Source organism: Symphodus melops (genome assembly GCF_947650265.1).
Source record: "Symphodus melops genome assembly, chromosome: 13".
Lineage (NCBI taxonomy): Eukaryota > Metazoa > Chordata > Actinopteri > Labriformes > Labridae > Symphodus > Symphodus melops.
The window spans coordinates 15,213,538-15,231,970 of record NC_136703.1 but is presented as its reverse complement, the minus strand read 5'-3'; the positions used below and the strand labels follow the sequence as shown (position 1 = coordinate 15,231,970).

Below are 18,433 nucleotides of genomic sequence, written 5' to 3'. Positions count from 1 at the left end.
AAGGAATTAAGAGAATATCTATTAATTGAACATATGTAGCCACACCCGAGCTAGTAGGCTAATATTAGGCCATTTCACTCTGCCTAATGACGTTTTTACTTTCAGATAGATAGATGGATCTAGGCCTAATTCAAATGGCATATTTTGTTGTTTTTCTCTTTCATGTTAGCAGGAAGATCTACAAAGCCTTATATTATATTCTATATTTATTATATATGTTCCCCCAAAAAATAGTTACTATTAGCAAATAGTTATTGTGTATTTACATTATTTTTTGAAGAGGTGATAATACAAAAAGTTCCTTACAACATTATTTAAAATATAAAAAAACAACAACTGCGATTCAAGCAGCAAAAACTTTTTGGCCCTCAAGACAAATGTATCCTAATTTTGTGAAGGTGACACTTATCTATCATTAGATCACATGTTGCAGGAGCAGAATCCATCCATCTGAGCTGTATTAACAAATAAATATTAACCCTCCCACTTTTCTTAACCAAGCAGTCTGGTGTAGGGGGGGAGGAGTTTGTGTTTAGGACCCACCAAAGTTTTGCGTGTGCGCGTGTTCCGACGCCACGCCTCTGTGAGTTTTCCTCCGCGCGTTGATTTCATACCAAACTCTCATACTTGGCATTCCGCCTTTTTTTTTCTTTCTGTCAAACACTATTGTTTTTAAGGTCGAGTAAATACCTACTATAGAGAAAGTAAAGCTGCAGTGGAAACTTAAAGTATAAGGAGGGGAGCGCGTGGCTGATCCATTGTAAGGTGAGTGCGCTCCTCGGACTTCTTTGTTGTGTGCTGCAACTTTTACACAGCTGCTTCGTGTGTGCTTGGAAGTTTTTGGGATATTTGACATATTTTGCATTTTCCCGCGGATGCTCGCCGATTCAGGACTTCGTGTATTTAGTTGTGGGTTCTTCTTATGAACATACTTCACCTTCTGTTGTAACCACTTCTACTTCTTTCTGCGTGTGTGTCGCCTTAGTTTGGATTTTGTTGGGGTATTATTAGCACACAAGCTAACCTAGCATTGCCAGCTACAGTGTGTTATCAGTGGCTCGTCTGCTCACTCACGGAAATAAAGAAAGTTAAAAACATTACCCATACAACTTGGAAGTGTTTGTACGGCGATCTAACAACCACATGGCATAGTTAAAAACAAGTTTCTTTCCACTTTTGGACGATGGTAAAGATTGCTAACTTCCCAGCTGACAAAAGTGCAACAACAGATGAAGGAGATTTTCCCTCTTTGCGTTTCATGCTAGCAGATGGGATTCATTTTTTTTCTTCTCCCCGTGAAAGTGTGAAAGACTCGTCTTACTGGTTGAACAGAAGACAGATAACACTTTCGTTTCGTCTGTGGCAAAACTTCGCTGAGTGAACGATCGATTTGATATATGGAGGGACATTTTAGGATACAGTAGAAACAAGTGCTTCAAAACGCAAGGCTGCATCTGCATCTGTATGTAGAAAGAGAAGTACTGTGTTGAAATCTTGCCTTTTTTAATTATAATGCCTGTCCCGTTTTAAGCAGGAGGGGAGCCTGTAATGTGCATGTGTTTGCTGAGCTCATAGCTTTATTTAGCTCAACGCTCCAATGGCTCCTGGCTGCACTAAACACCTGACCTGAAGGCCTCTGGGAGCTAAAATTGAAACTCCCTGCCTGCTCTGCATAATGCTCTGACTTTGCATCACCACTATGGGAAATCACAAAGCTGTGATCACAGTGGCTGAGTAGCTCAAGCTGTTCATGGTGGGTAAAATATAATTCACAGCTCAATATGATGTGGTTGATTTTAACCCAGTGCAAACCAAAATAATACAGGTATTATTATTATTTTTATTTATCACAGACTCAATTCAATAGAACATTACAATCTCTAAGTATACATACATGGTTTTAGGTCACCGGCATGTTGTCGGCCACATGCTTCATATCAATGGTTGAGTCTGCTGCCTTTCGAGATGTTTGGTTAAATGCCTTCATCTTGTCACAGCAACACTGAACCTTAATATGACGGTTGAAGCAACAACAAGTACCACTCAAGTTACCCGGCTAAGTAGTTACTTTTATTATCTCAGTAACTGTAACTGGTTACTAGTTTTCAGTAACATGTCCAATACTGAAACAAAAACAATCAAAACTTCTCTATTGACGTTATGGTAATAAACTGTATACTGAGGCCGTGATAAATTCAATCCCCCCTGATACTTAGCAGACCTTTCCACTTCCAGTCCTTCCTGCCACAGGAAGGGAACAGCTAGTTCTAGTTCTGGCTAAAAAAAAATGCTAACTAGTCTTTGCAGCTCAGTTGAAGTGCTGTAAATGGTTGTCGCATTGTTGTCTAAAACAGGTTTGTTCGCTTTATTCACTCTACAGCGAACACAGAACTCCTTTAATGTACCTTCTGGGTTGGAACCTCTGGGATTTAGTATTTAGTAGTATTACCCATGTTTGGCTCAGTAGTGCCCAAGACAGGTGCGCCTGTGGCCAAGTGGTTGTTTGCACGGCCAACGTACAGAGGCTGTAGACCTCAAAACAAGCAGCCGTGGTTTGAATCCAACCTGCCGCTGCTCTCCTGTATGTTATTCCTCTCTCTCTCTCTCCTGGGTTTTCAACTCTACCCAATGTCCTGTCTGTCAAATAAAGGCACAATAGTCAAAATAAGCTGATAAACAAAAACAACTTAATACGTTGTTCTAAAATTCCAATAACAAGTTTTGAAGTGTATAAACTTTGTGTTTCTTAACTAGTCAAAGGCCGAGTTTGTCTCCGGGACCTACGATGAAACGCGAAGGGTTGAAGTTCATGACATTTGTACAAAATATGAAAAACTCACTTGAATTATCAAAAATGTTCTTTTAGGCTTTGCTCTTTCCTAACCATCTCACTAGGGTCTGTCTAGTCACTATGGCAACCGCACCGTCAGCAGAGATCGAGAGTGGTGGGAAGGCCCCGCTCAGAGTTTGTCCAATAAGCCCACCACAGCAGGGGAAGCTGGGCGACCACACTGATCCTCTGTGGTTTCTCTGTGGCTGGGGCCATGTTAGCCACACTCTGGAAAACATTACACTCCAGGCAGGCTTTATATGTTGCGTGCATGTGTGTCTATGTGTGTGTGCGTCTGTGTTTGAGGAGACTTGGAGCATCCTCAACAATAACAAAAGAATTTGTAATTTCCTCATTCAGGGGGGAAAAAAACCGGCAGGCTTCTGGGAACTTCATATGGCTCAAGTTTAGTGTTTTAACTAGTTTCTCTTAGATGATCAACATGAGGGAGTTACTAACCGCTCTCAACATGACTGACCGTCGTCAGCTGTCTGAAAACATCTCTCATGCCCCAGTGTAAGCCAAACGGCAAAACCAGCTGGTAGTTTCTTTAGTGACCTTGATCAGTTATAGATTTACAAGCTCTTAATGTTTTGACATCTTTCTTGTCGGGTCTTTAACCCTGAATACTTTTGGCTATAAATACATCCTGCACCAGAGGAAACCGAAAACAACTTGAGATGAATCTGATCCCGCTCTCGCTGAAGTGTGGAGACGGCTTGAGTTGAAGAAATCTGTCACCTTCCTCTGCAGCCTCAGAGTTAGTCTCGATCCAGCGCCTCCTCCGTAATGTGCCGGATTTGTGTTTCCTGTTGTTGGGTGTCATAAATAAAAGACACACACACACACACACACACACATTGGGTCTTGCGTTCCGGTACCGGTACATACATGTGAGGGGAAATTCAACAATCTGTTCTTGTTTCTGCAAAATCTGACCCTCATCTAAGAGTTTATCATGAGTTATGAATGCTATTTTTACAATCTTTTATAATTGTATTTTTTGCTTGATAATTACACACAGCCTGAGCTATACAATGTAACTGAGTGACTATATAAACAGAGACTCTTTGATAGTGATTTGGAGAACTCAAATCAGACCATCATTACAAGGTTAAAAAAAACAAACGTGGTTTAGCTCTGAATAATTTTCGTCGGGCTCTTTTCTTGTATTGCACACGGCGATACAAGCGTTGTTCGATTGTCGCTCTAATGTACGATTCTTTAGCAGCTCACAAGACTGCTGCATTTCTGTCTTAAACACCGCTGATTGAGGCGCCTTTCTGTCTAAATGAATCGGCCTTAAAAAAAACAACAAATACTCCTATCTGCCTCCATGTTGCGGTGCACATTTCGGCTTAATGCGTTTATAATGTGGAAGAAAAGCTGAGTTCAGGCCAAGCCTGGCTTTGAGTCGATGTTACCTTGATGATTAATGATTTGTGTACGACAAGTAGCAGGAAGAAGTCAAAGCAATTTTTAAATGCAACTTAAGTCTAACATTTGGATTTGTGTTGCTTTCGATCTTCAGGGCCTTTAGTCCAACATGCACAGCTCTATCCTGATCATCATCCCGTTTCTCTTCCTTAAAGCTCTTTCACCAAGGGGGGGGGTGTGGAGATTTCCCTAACGTGGTCTCGTCCTGTGCATTCCAGGTTGCGTTTGTGGCGAGGAGCCGTCATCATTGCTTCGGAGTGGAGTTGCCGCGGCAGCCCTGATGGGGCGCAGGAGGACAGTGGCGACGGGGAAGGGATGGGGGACGGAGCGGACCGCGGATTGGACGGGGACCCCGAGGGAGTGTGGAGTCCAGACATTGAGCAGAGCTTTCAAGAAGCTCTGGCCATCTATCCTCCGTGCGGCAGGAGGAAGATCATACTTTCAGACGAGGGGAAGATGTACGGTGAGGAAGAATTCTGTCCCAAACACAAGGATTTTTTTCATGCATCCTGTCCAACATTTCCCCCCCATGAGGATATTTCTCGTATGATAATCGAACACAGGAACTGGCTCTCTTTTGAATACTTACACATAGCAGTCATTCCAGCAGCATCGGGATGTAATCGACAGTACGCTGAGATACTTCCCATTGTTAACAACAAATACAGAAACACGGTATATTTCATTTCAGTTGTGGATAATTGATTCAGTTTACTTTTTAAATTATAATTGTTAAACTTCTCTTCGTCCTGAGTCTTGTCTACAAGCATCGCAGCGACACTTCATGTCAAAAACTCCCAAATCCCCTCAGGCCTCACTTTAACACAGGGACATAGAAGTGAAGCTTCTGTACCTCCTTTCAAAGCAGACTTTGGAGCCTGGTGAGTTATTGATCAGTCTTGTGAGGACCTCTTTGTGTCCAGCTGATTTGCTTGCATTATACGAGAGGGCCTTTTTTTTTTTTTGTGAAGCTGTGAGGTCACAAGGTCAGCCGGTGCAAAGGACAGCGCAGTGAGATATTTCAGGTCAGGTTGAGGTGAGCGCGTGAAGCTGTTCCTTCGTTTGATTCTCCCGAAGCACCAATCCACTTCCTGTCCATCGGCGTCATGGACTTCACCGCAGACGCATTTGTCCCCCTTTCGTCATTATCTGCTCAAAGATGCAGCCTGCGCGCACAGCTTTGATGCTTGTTGACCCGTCTCGTTTCACCTTGTTCACGTCTTTTGGCTGCCTTCCAACATTCCTGACATTTTTTTCCTGGCGAGTGAGCTGGCATTCCTGCTCGCAGCAGTGTCATGCCTGTGTGAGTGCGTGTTGGGGGGGGGGGATACAGGAAATATGGTCCGACGCAACAGAGAGGGAAAGTTTGTTTTATCATTGAGGCTTTTTTTTTTCTTTTTTCTTTTTTTTTTCTTTCTTTCTTTCTTCTCTCTCTCCTTTTGTGGAGGTGAGACCGGCTGTGTTGAACAGCCTCAATGCTTCTCATTAAACCAGGGTAATCCAACTGCTGTAAACATTCGTATCAGGACTCGGATTTAAGCATGTAATCTTTATTTCTCAATAATATTATGTTACAGTAATAGTGTTAAAATCTCCCCCTTTAAGAAGCCTTCTTGGGCCTCATAATACTTTGAGAATAATTTTTCATTATTTTCTTTTTGAAGGGTTGTTTCCATGACCTCATAACACAGTGTTTAAAAACAAGTACACTAAAATCAGTTTCAAGGCAGGGTAGGTCATTTTCTCCAGTTACACTTTTAAAAACGTTGGTTGAAATTGTGTTTAGGTCCTGACAGAAATGAATAATACATGTGCTCTGAAAAAGTAACAAAGAAAATCTGTTCCCTGGAGCAGCTGGAAGCCTTAAAAACCTTTGACCAATGTCTATGGGGTACAAATGTTAAGAACCAAACGAGCATCAGCCCACACTCAAAGCACAGATGACTAAGTTGATCGTCGTTGACTGTTGTGAGTAGTAAAAATAGTTGTTTTTTGGTTTTTTTTAAACGTGTATTTAGATCAAGTTTAGTTTTTACTTCCCGCTGAATGAGACACGAGACGGCGTAGTTTCTTCACAATGCAAGTGATGAGCTGAGGTGCGTTTCCGGAGCGGCCGCGCTCGTGCATGTAAGTGAGGGGGCGTGGCTTTTAAGGCGAATGCTACTTTAAAAATCATGCTAGCTTTGGAAATTTACCAACCCTGCCTTTAAGTTACGGCTCATTAAAAAAAATTGTAAAGGGGGCAAAAAAAGTCCCTAACACACTGAATCACATAGACTACAAAAGCTGAGTCGAGTTCAAACTCTATCAGTAATCTTTAATTGAAATAAATGGTGTGAATGTTTTTGGAGGTTATACTACAGAATTGTGACTTTACTGTACATTGGCAGATTGCACAATTTACCTTTTTAAACCACCAAATACAAATCCCTTCTCAAGTGAAAAATTTATTTTGCTCAGATTTATTCATTTATGGATTTCAGTGTTATGTCTGAGAGGGGCTCATTTGAATAAATATGGATATCAAAGTCGAGCAGTTAAAATAAACTGCTGTGGTGCATTCCCAGTACAGCTGCTAAGACTTCATATCGATTGAGTTTGAACTCAAAGTAAAATCCCACAATCCACATTTTACATCTGCTGCTACAACAGGTCGACATCGCTGACGCTCCAGTCTCTTTGCTCTCAGTCATACGCCATGATGTCACCCTGGATGGTGCCAAGCTTGTGTTCCCAAATAAGGATGATCAGCTCACTCGCTCTTGCACTCAAGAGGTGACGCATAGAAAAAAAAAAGCTGTCTATTTGAATGATTATATTGGAGGGTAGTGTTAATAATATGTAGTCATTATTTTAGACTGCTAAAGAGTTGATGTTTTTCTTTTTAAAATTGTCCAGCTCTGTCTCTCTCTTTTCAACATTTCCCAAAAACTGTCTCATAGTAAGGAGGGGGGGGGGGGGGGGTGTTGCCTTTTGTTCTGTTGTCACAGACTATATCATGCACAGCTAATGGGACCTGGGTTGACTTCTAACCAGCAAAGCGGTTGGCCGTTGGACTGCAGGAAAGCACACGTGTCCTGTTTTGGGAATTGGAGAAGACTGCTGGGTCTGACTCAGCTGCTTCTGCTGATTTTGGGGAATTCTGTGTTCTGGTAAATCCAAAGAGCCAATGTGACTCAGCCTGATGTGACCTAAGCCCCTGCCGAATCACACCACTTCCCAGAAACAAAGAACGATGGTGACGATGATGTTATCAAATGTATATAAATGATCACAAGTAACTGTTGCAAACAAACTGGTCACCAGCTGCAGAAACATAGTGCTGACCAAGCAGTCTATAGTGAGCACACTTTAGAAGTCTATTAACTTAAGATGACTGTGGGGATGTAGCATCCAACAATGGCTCTCAATGAAGTCTGACTTTCCTTCATAACAATATCATAGAGACACAGCAAACTTTACTCATACAGGGATCATTCGTACACTCTCATATCTCCACTGTAAGTGTTACATTAAACCTTCATATTGGATCCATTTTAAATGCACTTAAATGATTTTTACTATCCGCACATATCCACACCTCTGCTTATAAAAAGTTGCGATTGGTCATTTCAGCACAACCAAAACCTGCTTCTGACCGGTAGAGATCCTCGATAATCCTGAAAAAAATACTCACAACCATGCCAGGTGTCTTATGACTTATAATTCCGAAGATTCAAATAAAACACAGATTTAGCTGTTACTTCGTTTATTGTGTTTCGCGCAACGAGATGACCAACCCAACGCAGCACGCGCTAACGCATGAATTCACCAACAACTAGCGTTACGACTGTCGCTGATGGTGTTGCGTTATGATCGTCAAGCTCGATGGGGCAGCCTGTTGGCTACCTGCTCCGTCCTCCGCCGTAACAATTTGGGTCCAACTCCTTTCCTTGTCTTGATTGTTTGTTACAGGATACCTTGTAAACGTCTGTAACCTAAACTTGTGATTTACGTTTGCTGTCGTTGCCATGGCTGTGTTTGTTGTTTGCATCGCTTCCCGATTGGCTACTGTTCCGCTCCACGTGACAATCAGAAGTGTGCGTGACCGGCCGTCCTCAGTGTTCTCCTCCATACGACAGCATTATCTCCCGAGGAGATCGGGGGGAGTAAAGTCAGTCTTAACACACCTCACACCCCAGAATAATCTTTAGAAGCGTCACATCATTGGGCCTTTACTGACTTTGGTTGGAAGCGGGGAATCGGGCACAATATCCTCCAGATGATCTTGTAATGTGTTCCTTTTTAGACAAGGGGGGAAACTGAGGGTGGGATACACGACCACTGTAAAATACTACCAGGTTTCTGATGATACAAAGCTTGATGCAAACGACCATAGTATCCCTTTAAATAAAGTCTACTTTTATTTCATCCATGTAATGTTTGATTTTACCTGTGAAATGTTAAATTCTGGATATAAACATGGCATTGAAGTTAAAACCTTCCTTCACACAGGTAAATATGTCAGATGTATCCATTGTGAAATAATGTGTAAGATATGCCCAGTGTCTTTTCCTGATTTAACTATTTGCCGTCATCTGATGCGCGTCCCTTTTTGATGTATGGTGTTTGAAGTTCACATTTTGTGTCTAACACTGAGGCTGTAATGAATATCATATAATCAAATCAGTCTGTTTGGGTTTTATTTAAAGTAACGCTACATTCACTTCAGAACCAGGCTACGAAAGAAACGCCAAAGCAGGGACATTTATTTATTCAACTTCAAGTATCGTTGTCAGTTTGTTTGTTTTTTTTATTTTTATTTATTTTTCCTGAAGAGCTGGCTGTCGTCATGATATTTGACAGTTTCTTTGTTTTTGTTTTTTTGTTTTTTGGTAACAATGGAGATGTAGTCAAGACCACACTGACCAAGACCAGAGTGACTGAGACGAGACCAAAACATTCAGGGGGTCGTGACCGAGTCAAGACCAAGGCAGGGGGAGAATTAAGACTGAGACACAAGACCAGAAGTATCACTGATAAATCCTCATCTTGTGTGCAGGGGGGGGGCGTGTCATTCACTTGGACCACCGGGAGAGTTGCGCCTGTAAAGAGGAGATAAAAAAATCCGATGATTAATGGATTGAAGTTATTTGTTCTCTTAGAAAGATGTTTCCTTCTAATCACAGTAATGGCGTCTAAAAATAGCTTCAGTCAGTCAGTTGTGCTTTTGTCCTGTTTTGATTTAAAATCCGGAGTCCGCCCAGTCTGAGACCGAGTAAAAAGGCTTTGATTCCAAGATGATACCAAGATGGACTTTAAGCACTACAACACTAGTTAACAGTGTGTTTAAAGCTAAGCTACATTCATGATCAAAAAGATATTTGCAACCATGAATTTGTTTACAATTGCTCCAGATTTAAACACTTAAGTATAACATCACTGATTGCCTCAAGAGTTGGAGTGTGGAGTCATCGATAAATAAGTCCAGTCAACATCTATTCTATAGAGCCCATTTAAAACAACCTCACTTTTTTTCCACAAATGTTAATGGGCAGAATGGATCGAATTAAAAATAAATCTGATTATCAACATTAATTATTTTGCTCAAATTTTTTTTTCCCCCACGATCCTTTTCTATCTAGAGCACGAGGATGTCACAGAAATGGCAGCGACCGACATTGTCACTGAATCAAAATCTCTTCACTGTGCTGCTCGGTTTTAATCTGTTACTTTCTCGATCTCAGGTCGGAATGAGCTGATAGCACGCTACATCAAGCTAAGAACAGGGAAGACGCGTACGCGGAAACAGGTGCGTATGAATGACGTGCTTGAATACTACACGATTTTTAAGTGAAAGGATTTGCTCACTCACATTCACTTTGTTATTTTGAATGACCGTAGTCTATTATTGATCAACAATAGTTCTGTGAATGTATGTTTTTTTCATTTTTTCTTCATGGGATGACTTTGGCCCGATAGGTGTCTAGTCACATTCAGGTTCTGGCACGTAAGAGGGTACGAGAATACCAGACGAGCATCAAGGTGGGTGACCACTCCGTTATCGCTCCCTTCTTTCTAGTCACGTCCCCTCTCCTTTTCCTTTCCTATCCCTTTTTCCTCCCATCCTCTCTCCTTCATCCTGTCTTTCGTCAGGTCTCTAGTCACCTGCAAGTTTTGGCCAAGAGAAAGTCACGTGACATTCAGTCTAAGCTCAAGGTACATGTGCTGATGTACTTTGCTATACAATGCTAGCTGCTTCGCTCTGCATGCGGCCCCAGTATTTTGATCACTTTAAACACCAGACGTGATGAATGTGTTATTCTAAGGTCTGTGAGATAATGCATGACGGTTGGCTGTACTGTTGACCTTGTGTCTTAGTCATTGAATAAATGTTTGGTTGTACGATCTAAAAAACGACTAAGTGACCTCAGAGCACTTCACACATAGAGCAGGGCTGTAACACTCTTAACAAACATTAAACAAACCATCCAATTCCACTGCACGCAGACACCAGGTAACCGCAGTTTGGAAACACGTCTTTTAAGAGGCATGAGCGTAGAACAGACGCACACGAAGAAGTGGATCAGCGTCTGTGCTGACTGCTCAGAGAGGGACAGAGGTAGATGAAAAGACAACAAGATGAAGCAACAACGATTCTGATCTCATCTTTAAGTATGATGAGGCAGTAAAAAAAAAAAAAAAAAAAGAAGTGTGTTTTTATTAAATAATATATGATTGTATCAAACCTGATGGTTACAATGTAATGTAGCAGGTCAAAGATATTGTCTCCTCGTTTACTCACAGTGTTTCTTTAGCATGCTTACATCCCTTCATCAGAAGATGCTGTGAAGGAAAAACCAGAAGTTAGTTTGGGTCTGACACAAGCAGCATGAGCTGGAGAGGATTGGTCTTTGGGATGTGTTTACTAACGTTGGCATGCATTGAGCAATCATTGTTTACATTTACAGGAGGTTCAAGAGGCATGTGGCTTTGGACAGACAGTTGCACGCTGTAACAAGCATGTACTATGTGGCTGTAGTCGTTGATATGAATGCATGCATACACACACTTAACAGGATAATTGAATGTGCCCCTCCTCGAACATAAGGACAATTTCAGCCTTTTCTCTTTTTTTTTTTTCTTTTTTTTTTATCGTTTCTGTTTTCGACGTTCTTGCTCGAAGACACTTCCCCTCAGTCCTTTATATCTTTTCTGTTGACTGTGTTTTCATGTGGTTATACAGTGCCTTGTAATACAGTTTCCTTCTGACATCTTTTTTTTTTTTTTTTTGTTTTAAATGTCAAAGACAGAAGCTTCTCTTGACACTGCATTTACACAGTGCAGCTTCGTCACGTTTCCAGGCCAGAATCTAGTCTGGAGAAGCGTCGAATCACAGACTGTAGCTGTGATCGTAGTTTCAGGATGTAGTCACTTCACACAGTAACCCAAGTGTTTTCCCTCATTACCCTCACAGTGAATCATTGTCCTGCTTTCATTTTTGAATGTTTTGACGGTAATTAATAATGTGTCTTCTCTGCCATAGGCCATGAACTTGGTAAGTTTTGGTTAATCAACTACAGTTTTCTGCTTCAGGCTTTGTGCTTTGTGGTTGGCATCACATTACTGCTATTCCACAATGCAGTTTCACTGCCAGACTTGAACAACCCTGCTCTTTTTACACATATATGTATTTATAGTGGCTTTAGTTGAATACTGGTGATGGCTCTTGTTAGCTCTGTTAGCCTGCTAGCTTGGTGTGCCTCCTGCTTTGGCATCCCCCTGTATCTGCTTTGCCCTCTATGCTGTCTTCCCTCGTAGTCACTGCATCATGCTGAAATACTGTATAATATGTTGGCTGGCTTGCTGTCTAAACTGGCCCTGGAGGTTGGCTGACTCTCAAATATTAACCTACATTTTACTATATATATATATACAGTATATATATATATTTTATTTTATTTTTTCATGGTGAACTTCTCTGTCTTATCAGGACCAGGTATCCAAAGACAAGGCTCTGCAGACAGTAGCCAACCTCTCATCCGCTCAGATTGTGTCTGCTAGTGTGATGAAAACCCAGACTCCGTTCCCTCCACCAGTTAGAGTGAGACACACACACACACACACCTGTTTGTTTCTTCCCTGTGAGACAAGTCGATGTCTGACTAAAACGATCTGGATCTGTTTTCCTTTTTCCTAGTTTTGGCCCGGCCCTTTGCCAGGACAGCCTGGACATTCTCAGGAGTAAGTAGCACTGCTTTTATGTTGATTTTAAATTGAAGTCGTATGCCTCAACTAGTAAAGTTGCTCATTATTGGCTCCTACTCTTCCTATTTACAGCATCAAGCCCTTCGCACAGCCGCCGTTCACTACAATACCAGCCCCAGTCCCCGCACCTATCAGTATGTCTGAACACACATTTTGAGCGTCTTTCATTGGCTATGCTTTATTAATTACGTGTTAAATGTTTGGCAGGTTACGAGACCGTACCTCCCCCTCGCCCTGCAGCGATATCGGTGCCTGTATGGCAAGACAGAACCATTGCTTCTGCAAAACTCCGACTGCTTGAGTTCTCAGCTTTTATGGAGAAACAGAGAGAGAGGGAAACGGTAAAGAAACGGAGACGTCTCGAAGAATTTGACATGAAACGTTTTCACGCGCTGTTTTCACTTTTTTCCCTTCCTCTTCACAGTATAAACACCTTTTCGTACACATCGGCCCATCGAATCCAGGCTACAACGACCCCGTGTTGGAGTCCATAGATGTGAGACAGATTTATGACAAGTTCTCTGAGAAAAAAGGAGGCCTGAAGGAGCTGTATGAGAAAGGGCCACACAACGCTTTCTTCCTCGTGAAGTTCTGGGTGAGCTGTGTTCTCTCGTTGATTGGGATTTTTTGCAATACGTGGAGTTTATCTGTCTTTGCTACTGGCTACCTCATTATTAACCTTTTATTTTTTTTCAATCCTCGTGTCTTTGTTTTAGGCCGACCTGAGTAGTGACGTTGAGGAAGGTTCTGGCGTGTTCTACGGAGTGAGCAGCCAGTACAGTGGAACTGAAAACATCACCATAAGTGTCTCGACAAAGGTCTGCTCCTTTGGCAAACAGGTGGTAGAGAAGGTTGAGGTAAGAATTTTTTTTTATTTTATTTTTTTTAAAGGTACAGCATAAAAAGGTTTGACGCTGTATTTTGTTCCCATGGTTACATTTTGATGGTCATGTCGTATTGGTTCACCCCGTTTACAGACTGAATATGCACATTTGGAGGGAGGAAAGTACATGTTCCGCATCCATCGCTCCCCCATGTGTGAATACATGATCAACTTCATCCACAAACTTAAACACCTGCCTGAGAATTACATGATGAACAGTGTACTGGAGAATTTCACCATCCTACAGGTACGTGTGCACTTCCAAGCACTTTTATAATTTCCCACATTTCTGTTTGTTGACTGTTGTCTTTTTATATGATTTAGTTTTTGAAACCTTATTTCCTGATGTGTTTTTTTTTCCTGCCTCTTGCTAGGTGGTGTCTAACAGAGAAACTCAGGAGACTCTACTGTGCATCGCCTTCGTCTTTGAAGTGTCCACTAGTGAACACGGAGCACAGTACCATGTGTACCGACTAGTTAACGACTAGCAGCACTTGACGTGCATGCAGAGACTCTCCCAAACTTTTTTTTTTTTTTTTTTTTTTTACAGCATGAACACTATTTTAAGCTCAAACACACAGAATCCTTACGTTTCTACTATAAACACACATTTGTTTTCATAGACCAACAGTCACACTGTAGTCACACCTTATTGGAAGTGTATGCGTTTCCATCACTATTTTCAAACCCACCCATGACTTGAACATTTTAACATGTTCTACGTAGATCTTGTATTATTGCTGTGGCTCACACAGTCTCAGCGTCCACAGGGGCAGCATGTCAGCTGCTACACAGTGCTTCAAGCCTGTTCACTTCACATTAAATTAGCCTTTAAAAATGGCCTTAAATAATCACAGGGTGCGACCTGTTTCATATAAATTGCCATATTTGGTTAGATCAGAAACCTGAAACAGAGGCACTTCTGAATATGTTTATGTCTTGGACATATTCTTCAAGTAAAGACATATAAACAGCACTAACAGGTGTATTAATGCTGTTACTCTGTCAATTGGACTAACAGCATGTGATTTATATTTTTAAACATACACAGCAGGTTGAGAGGTGTTGATGAAGTTCAGTTAATATCTCCGATAAATTGTTTCAGAAAGGGATGGCTGACTCAGTTGATTCCATTGTCTTTGACAGATTGTCTTCAGAGTCTTTAAGACTTGCACGAGAAATGCTGTGTCCCCCTGTAGTATTTTAGCCTGACACTTTGAACAGACAAAGACCTCTACCCGAGGGGCTCAACGTCTTGTTGAAGTTCGCAATGGTACTCCAGATGTGTGGCGTGAGAGAGAGAGAGAGAGATCAAACCGAATTCAACGACAAATGGAAAGTAGTAAACCAGCAGAAGGGCTCAATTGAATGAATTCAAGTGAATGAGTCCACTTCCATCATTTATAATGGCAATGTAGCCGTTTACAACAACAAAAAGAAAAGTTATGTTTTTACAAACGTATGCATTCATCATAGGTGTGACTAATGTGAGACGAGTTTGAAGATAGGTTGGCAAACAAATCAATCAGTGTTAATGTAACTCTGCCACGATGACTCTTCTACAGTTTGTAGCGTCTCTGTTGGGTATGAATTGAATGAGCCTCTAAGGGTGTATCCTCTTTCACTGCTTACTGTGGTATCACCATATCCAGCTGCTCTCCTCTCAGCCTGACAGAAAATACAAGTGTGCCTCTTTAGGGAACGCAATGCACTACATGTAAAGACGTTAAAGCCGTATTTATGTTTTAATACACTGCATCAAAGTGTAAAAAAAAAAAAAAAAAAAAAAAGAACCATTATTTGAGTTCATTTTCTGTTTAAAAGGATTTCAGTGGTACAGAGCGTGGCGGGAAAGATCCAAATCTCAAGGAGGTGTTTATTAATTCGGCTCACTTGTATTTAGAAACAAAATGGTCCACAGCCAGAGTTAGTTTACACTCGAGTCTCAGTAGCATATTGAATGATCTTTACTGTTCATCAACACAATACTGTTAATACTGTGTGGGCTTGCTGCAGTATTTCTACCTCCACGTGAGCTGGGATAAGAATGTGCTTCTTCGGCTCATAAAGCCTTAACCTTTGGAGCACTGATGTATAGGATGTGTACACTACACTTGTGATGGTACTGTTTATAAGCCAAAACAAGTTAAATGGATTTGTTTTTGTAAAGATTGACAATTGTTTTGTATTTCCACCACAGCTAGAAGTGTTACTCTAAATGTCACACATGATAGTGTTTTTAGTCATGCTAAATAATGTATGGTACGGATTACACTACAGTCGCCCACAGTGCACTGGGGGAGATTTTCTTCGCCTGATAACACTAGCAAATTATCCAGCTTACTCTTTTTTTTTTTCTCTCTCTCTATTGTTCTTTTTAATGATTGTGCATACTGATACACGTGTCTGCCAGTGTTTTGTTTTTTTATAGAACATTTTATGCGACTATTACACCTTCTTCTGGCAGGATTATGTTAAACCATGTAGAAGGTGACAATGATTGATGTAAACCAAGCACCAGCTGGTAGAATTTAAATAATATTCACTGTGTGGTCTGACGAGATTTGTATTCTTTTTTTCTTTTTTTTGTCTTTGTATCCTGGATGGATCACTCCTTTGGTCAAGTATACTCAGTGGATTAAATCTGTGCCTTTATGCTGTACCAATAAAATCACATGGTGTTTGCAGAATCATGGAGCCTTTACACGTTTCATAATAACACTTTGACAGCTGCACAAAGAGAAGAGAAGGTCTAAAAAAGAACGACTTAAAACCATATTTTCCCAGACATTGGAGGATATCCAATTTAAAATGATGTAAAATGTATAAAGAATAAGTTGGCACAAAGACTGTCATGACTTTGATCTAGTAAAAGCTTTTGTTGTGGGTTTGGTGTAGAGGAAGCAACACTTGACCAATTTATCAGTAAAGATATTTTGACATTTTCACTATAGCTCTACTATTAATATAAAACTCTAGTCCTGATAGGATTTTAACAGATGAAGTTTTGCTGTGTCCCACCCAGCAGAAAGAAATGACTTAAAGGTGCACTAAATGTTAAAGTTGGAGAAGTGTATAGATTCTGTGGTATATGTTCATAACTCTACACACAAACTGTCCTCAGAGGAAAATTATCTCCCTGGAACACTAAAGATAAAGTGCTGCGTGGAAATGTGCGGAGGAGTGAACACAAGTCAAACTGTGACTCTCCTGATAGCTTTCTTATCTCCAGTGTTCTGGGGAAACTTTTTTGCTTTTGAATAAAGTCTGTGTATTAAGTCCAAATCTACATAGTGCACCTTAATTTTTCCGTTTAACTGCCCGTTTACTCTCAGTAATGACACTCCAGTGGGTCATCTTTCCACAGAGTTACAGTATATCCACTCATCAGTTGTATTAACTTTTCATGTTGGACCGAAGTCATGCACACTTGGCTGATAGTCTGCCGTTCTCATATCACCTGCTAGGTGGTGCTGTCACCTCAGTTTTACAGTTAAAGTGGATATCTGAGTCTGAAGTGTGACGTCCAAAGAGCTGTCATGTTTAAGCTCTGCCCTTCTTTTCATACATAACACGTGCGGCCAATCAGTATGCTTCTTTACCAGTCACTCACACATACCATAGTGTTACAATACTACACACCATCCTGTGTAGTCATAAAAGCACTCGCTATATAATTACGGTACCCAGATCTATTGATAAGTCGTTGAGTTTGGAATAAGTTACTGATGTACAGTAGGCGGTACATTGTTGTTAAAATTCTGGTCTAAGCAAGTGTTAACCTCTACTACAGTATACACTCTACATACCCTATATTGTTGCATATTGGGCAAAGGTTTACATTTATCAACCAGATTGCATGAAGTGTTTGCCTTCCACTACTTTAATATCCAATCACATTCCTTCAATGAAGTACCCATACACTGTACTGTACATTGTGGGCAAGTACTACTGGAAACTCCCAATCAGACTTCTTGATCTTTTAATAACATGAGATATGTTGTTGTGTGGGAAATGTTTTGGCAGCCATCCAAGGCACACGGCAAGGTGTAAACAATAAGAGAGCTTTTACTGATGTGTGACTTCACACACTTTCTCTAAGTTCTAATATTGCTTACAATGTTTGTTCTCTGTGCCTTCTGCTTGATTTTTGGAGGGGTCTTTTTTTAACACTCAAAACAACTTTTAACACTTTTTCCAGCTTTTAAGAACCATTGGATATTACTTTGCTTGTAACTTTGTCAAGGTAAAGAGATACCTTCACTCTTAGACAAAAGTCTAAGTGTGTCTTTCCGGAAACTCTGTTCACCAACACCATGCTTCCAAAATTGCAAGTTGTGAACACGTACACAAAGCCCTTGTGCTGGGTGTGGCACTTACAATGATAGATTGCCAACATCACATCAGTACAAAAACAGCAAATGTATTTAATAGGTTGCTCATGACTGCATCTCACTTTTCAGTTTCTGACACTTTTTTAATTTATGTAGTGAAATGTGACTCAAGCAACCTTTCATTTGTTTTTATCAAACAGAAACTCATAGTCTTCAAGATGTAGTCATCTGGGTGAGTTTAACACACGCACGCGTTGACTTAAGATGCAGTGAACGCACACACTTCACATGCACATTACACACGTGTGTTAGTTTGATGTTCGGGCAAAGGGTGTGGTGGGAAAATGTCACCTGCAGAAACTAAGCCAAAAAAATCCGGTTATGCAGAAAGGACAAACTTGTATGATCTCCAACTTCTTGCTGTATTTGTTTTTATCCTAATTTATCACTCTACTTTCCCCTCTGATTTTTCGACCCGATTTTCCTTCTTTTTTTTGTTTTTATTTTTTTTTTTGGTGCTATTTTTCTGTCCCCTGGACTTGACTTATAAGAACCTTTCTCTCACACCTCTAGTGAAGATTGAGGTCAATAACGATGATGATTGGTGGAGTGGTTCACCAAACTGTGTTTGTAAAACCTTAATCGTTAGCAAATCATTCAGGTCATATGCTTTGTCAGTGATAATTTTTATTAATGTTGTGT

General features: G+C 40.8%; 1 protein-coding gene across 2 annotated transcripts; it reads left to right on the top strand.

Moving 5' to 3' along the window:
- Window positions 1–497: 497 nt before the first annotated feature.
- On the top strand, window positions 498–16,087 carry tead3a (TEA domain family member 3 a). 2 transcript variants are annotated; one of them, XM_079359955.1, is made up of 13 exons: window positions 498–765; window positions 4,486–4,730; window positions 9,994–10,058; window positions 10,229–10,291; window positions 11,793–11,804; window positions 12,240–12,350; window positions 12,447–12,490; window positions 12,587–12,648; window positions 12,722–12,855; window positions 12,939–13,109; window positions 13,231–13,371; window positions 13,492–13,644; window positions 13,772–16,087. In XM_079359955.1, exons 2-13 carry the CDS (start codon window positions 4,583–4,585, stop codon window positions 13,883–13,885), a joined length of 1,218 nt encoding a protein of 405 aa, XP_079216081.1. In that variant the 5' UTR covers window positions 498–765; window positions 4,486–4,582; the 3' UTR covers window positions 13,886–16,087. The 2 variants fall into 2 exon arrangements, with proteins under 2 accessions (XP_079216081.1, XP_079216082.1); XM_079359956.1 differs by lacking the exon at window positions 11,793–11,804 and having other exon boundaries at window positions 499–765.
- The last annotated feature ends 2,346 nt before the right edge of the window (window positions 16,088–18,433 follow it).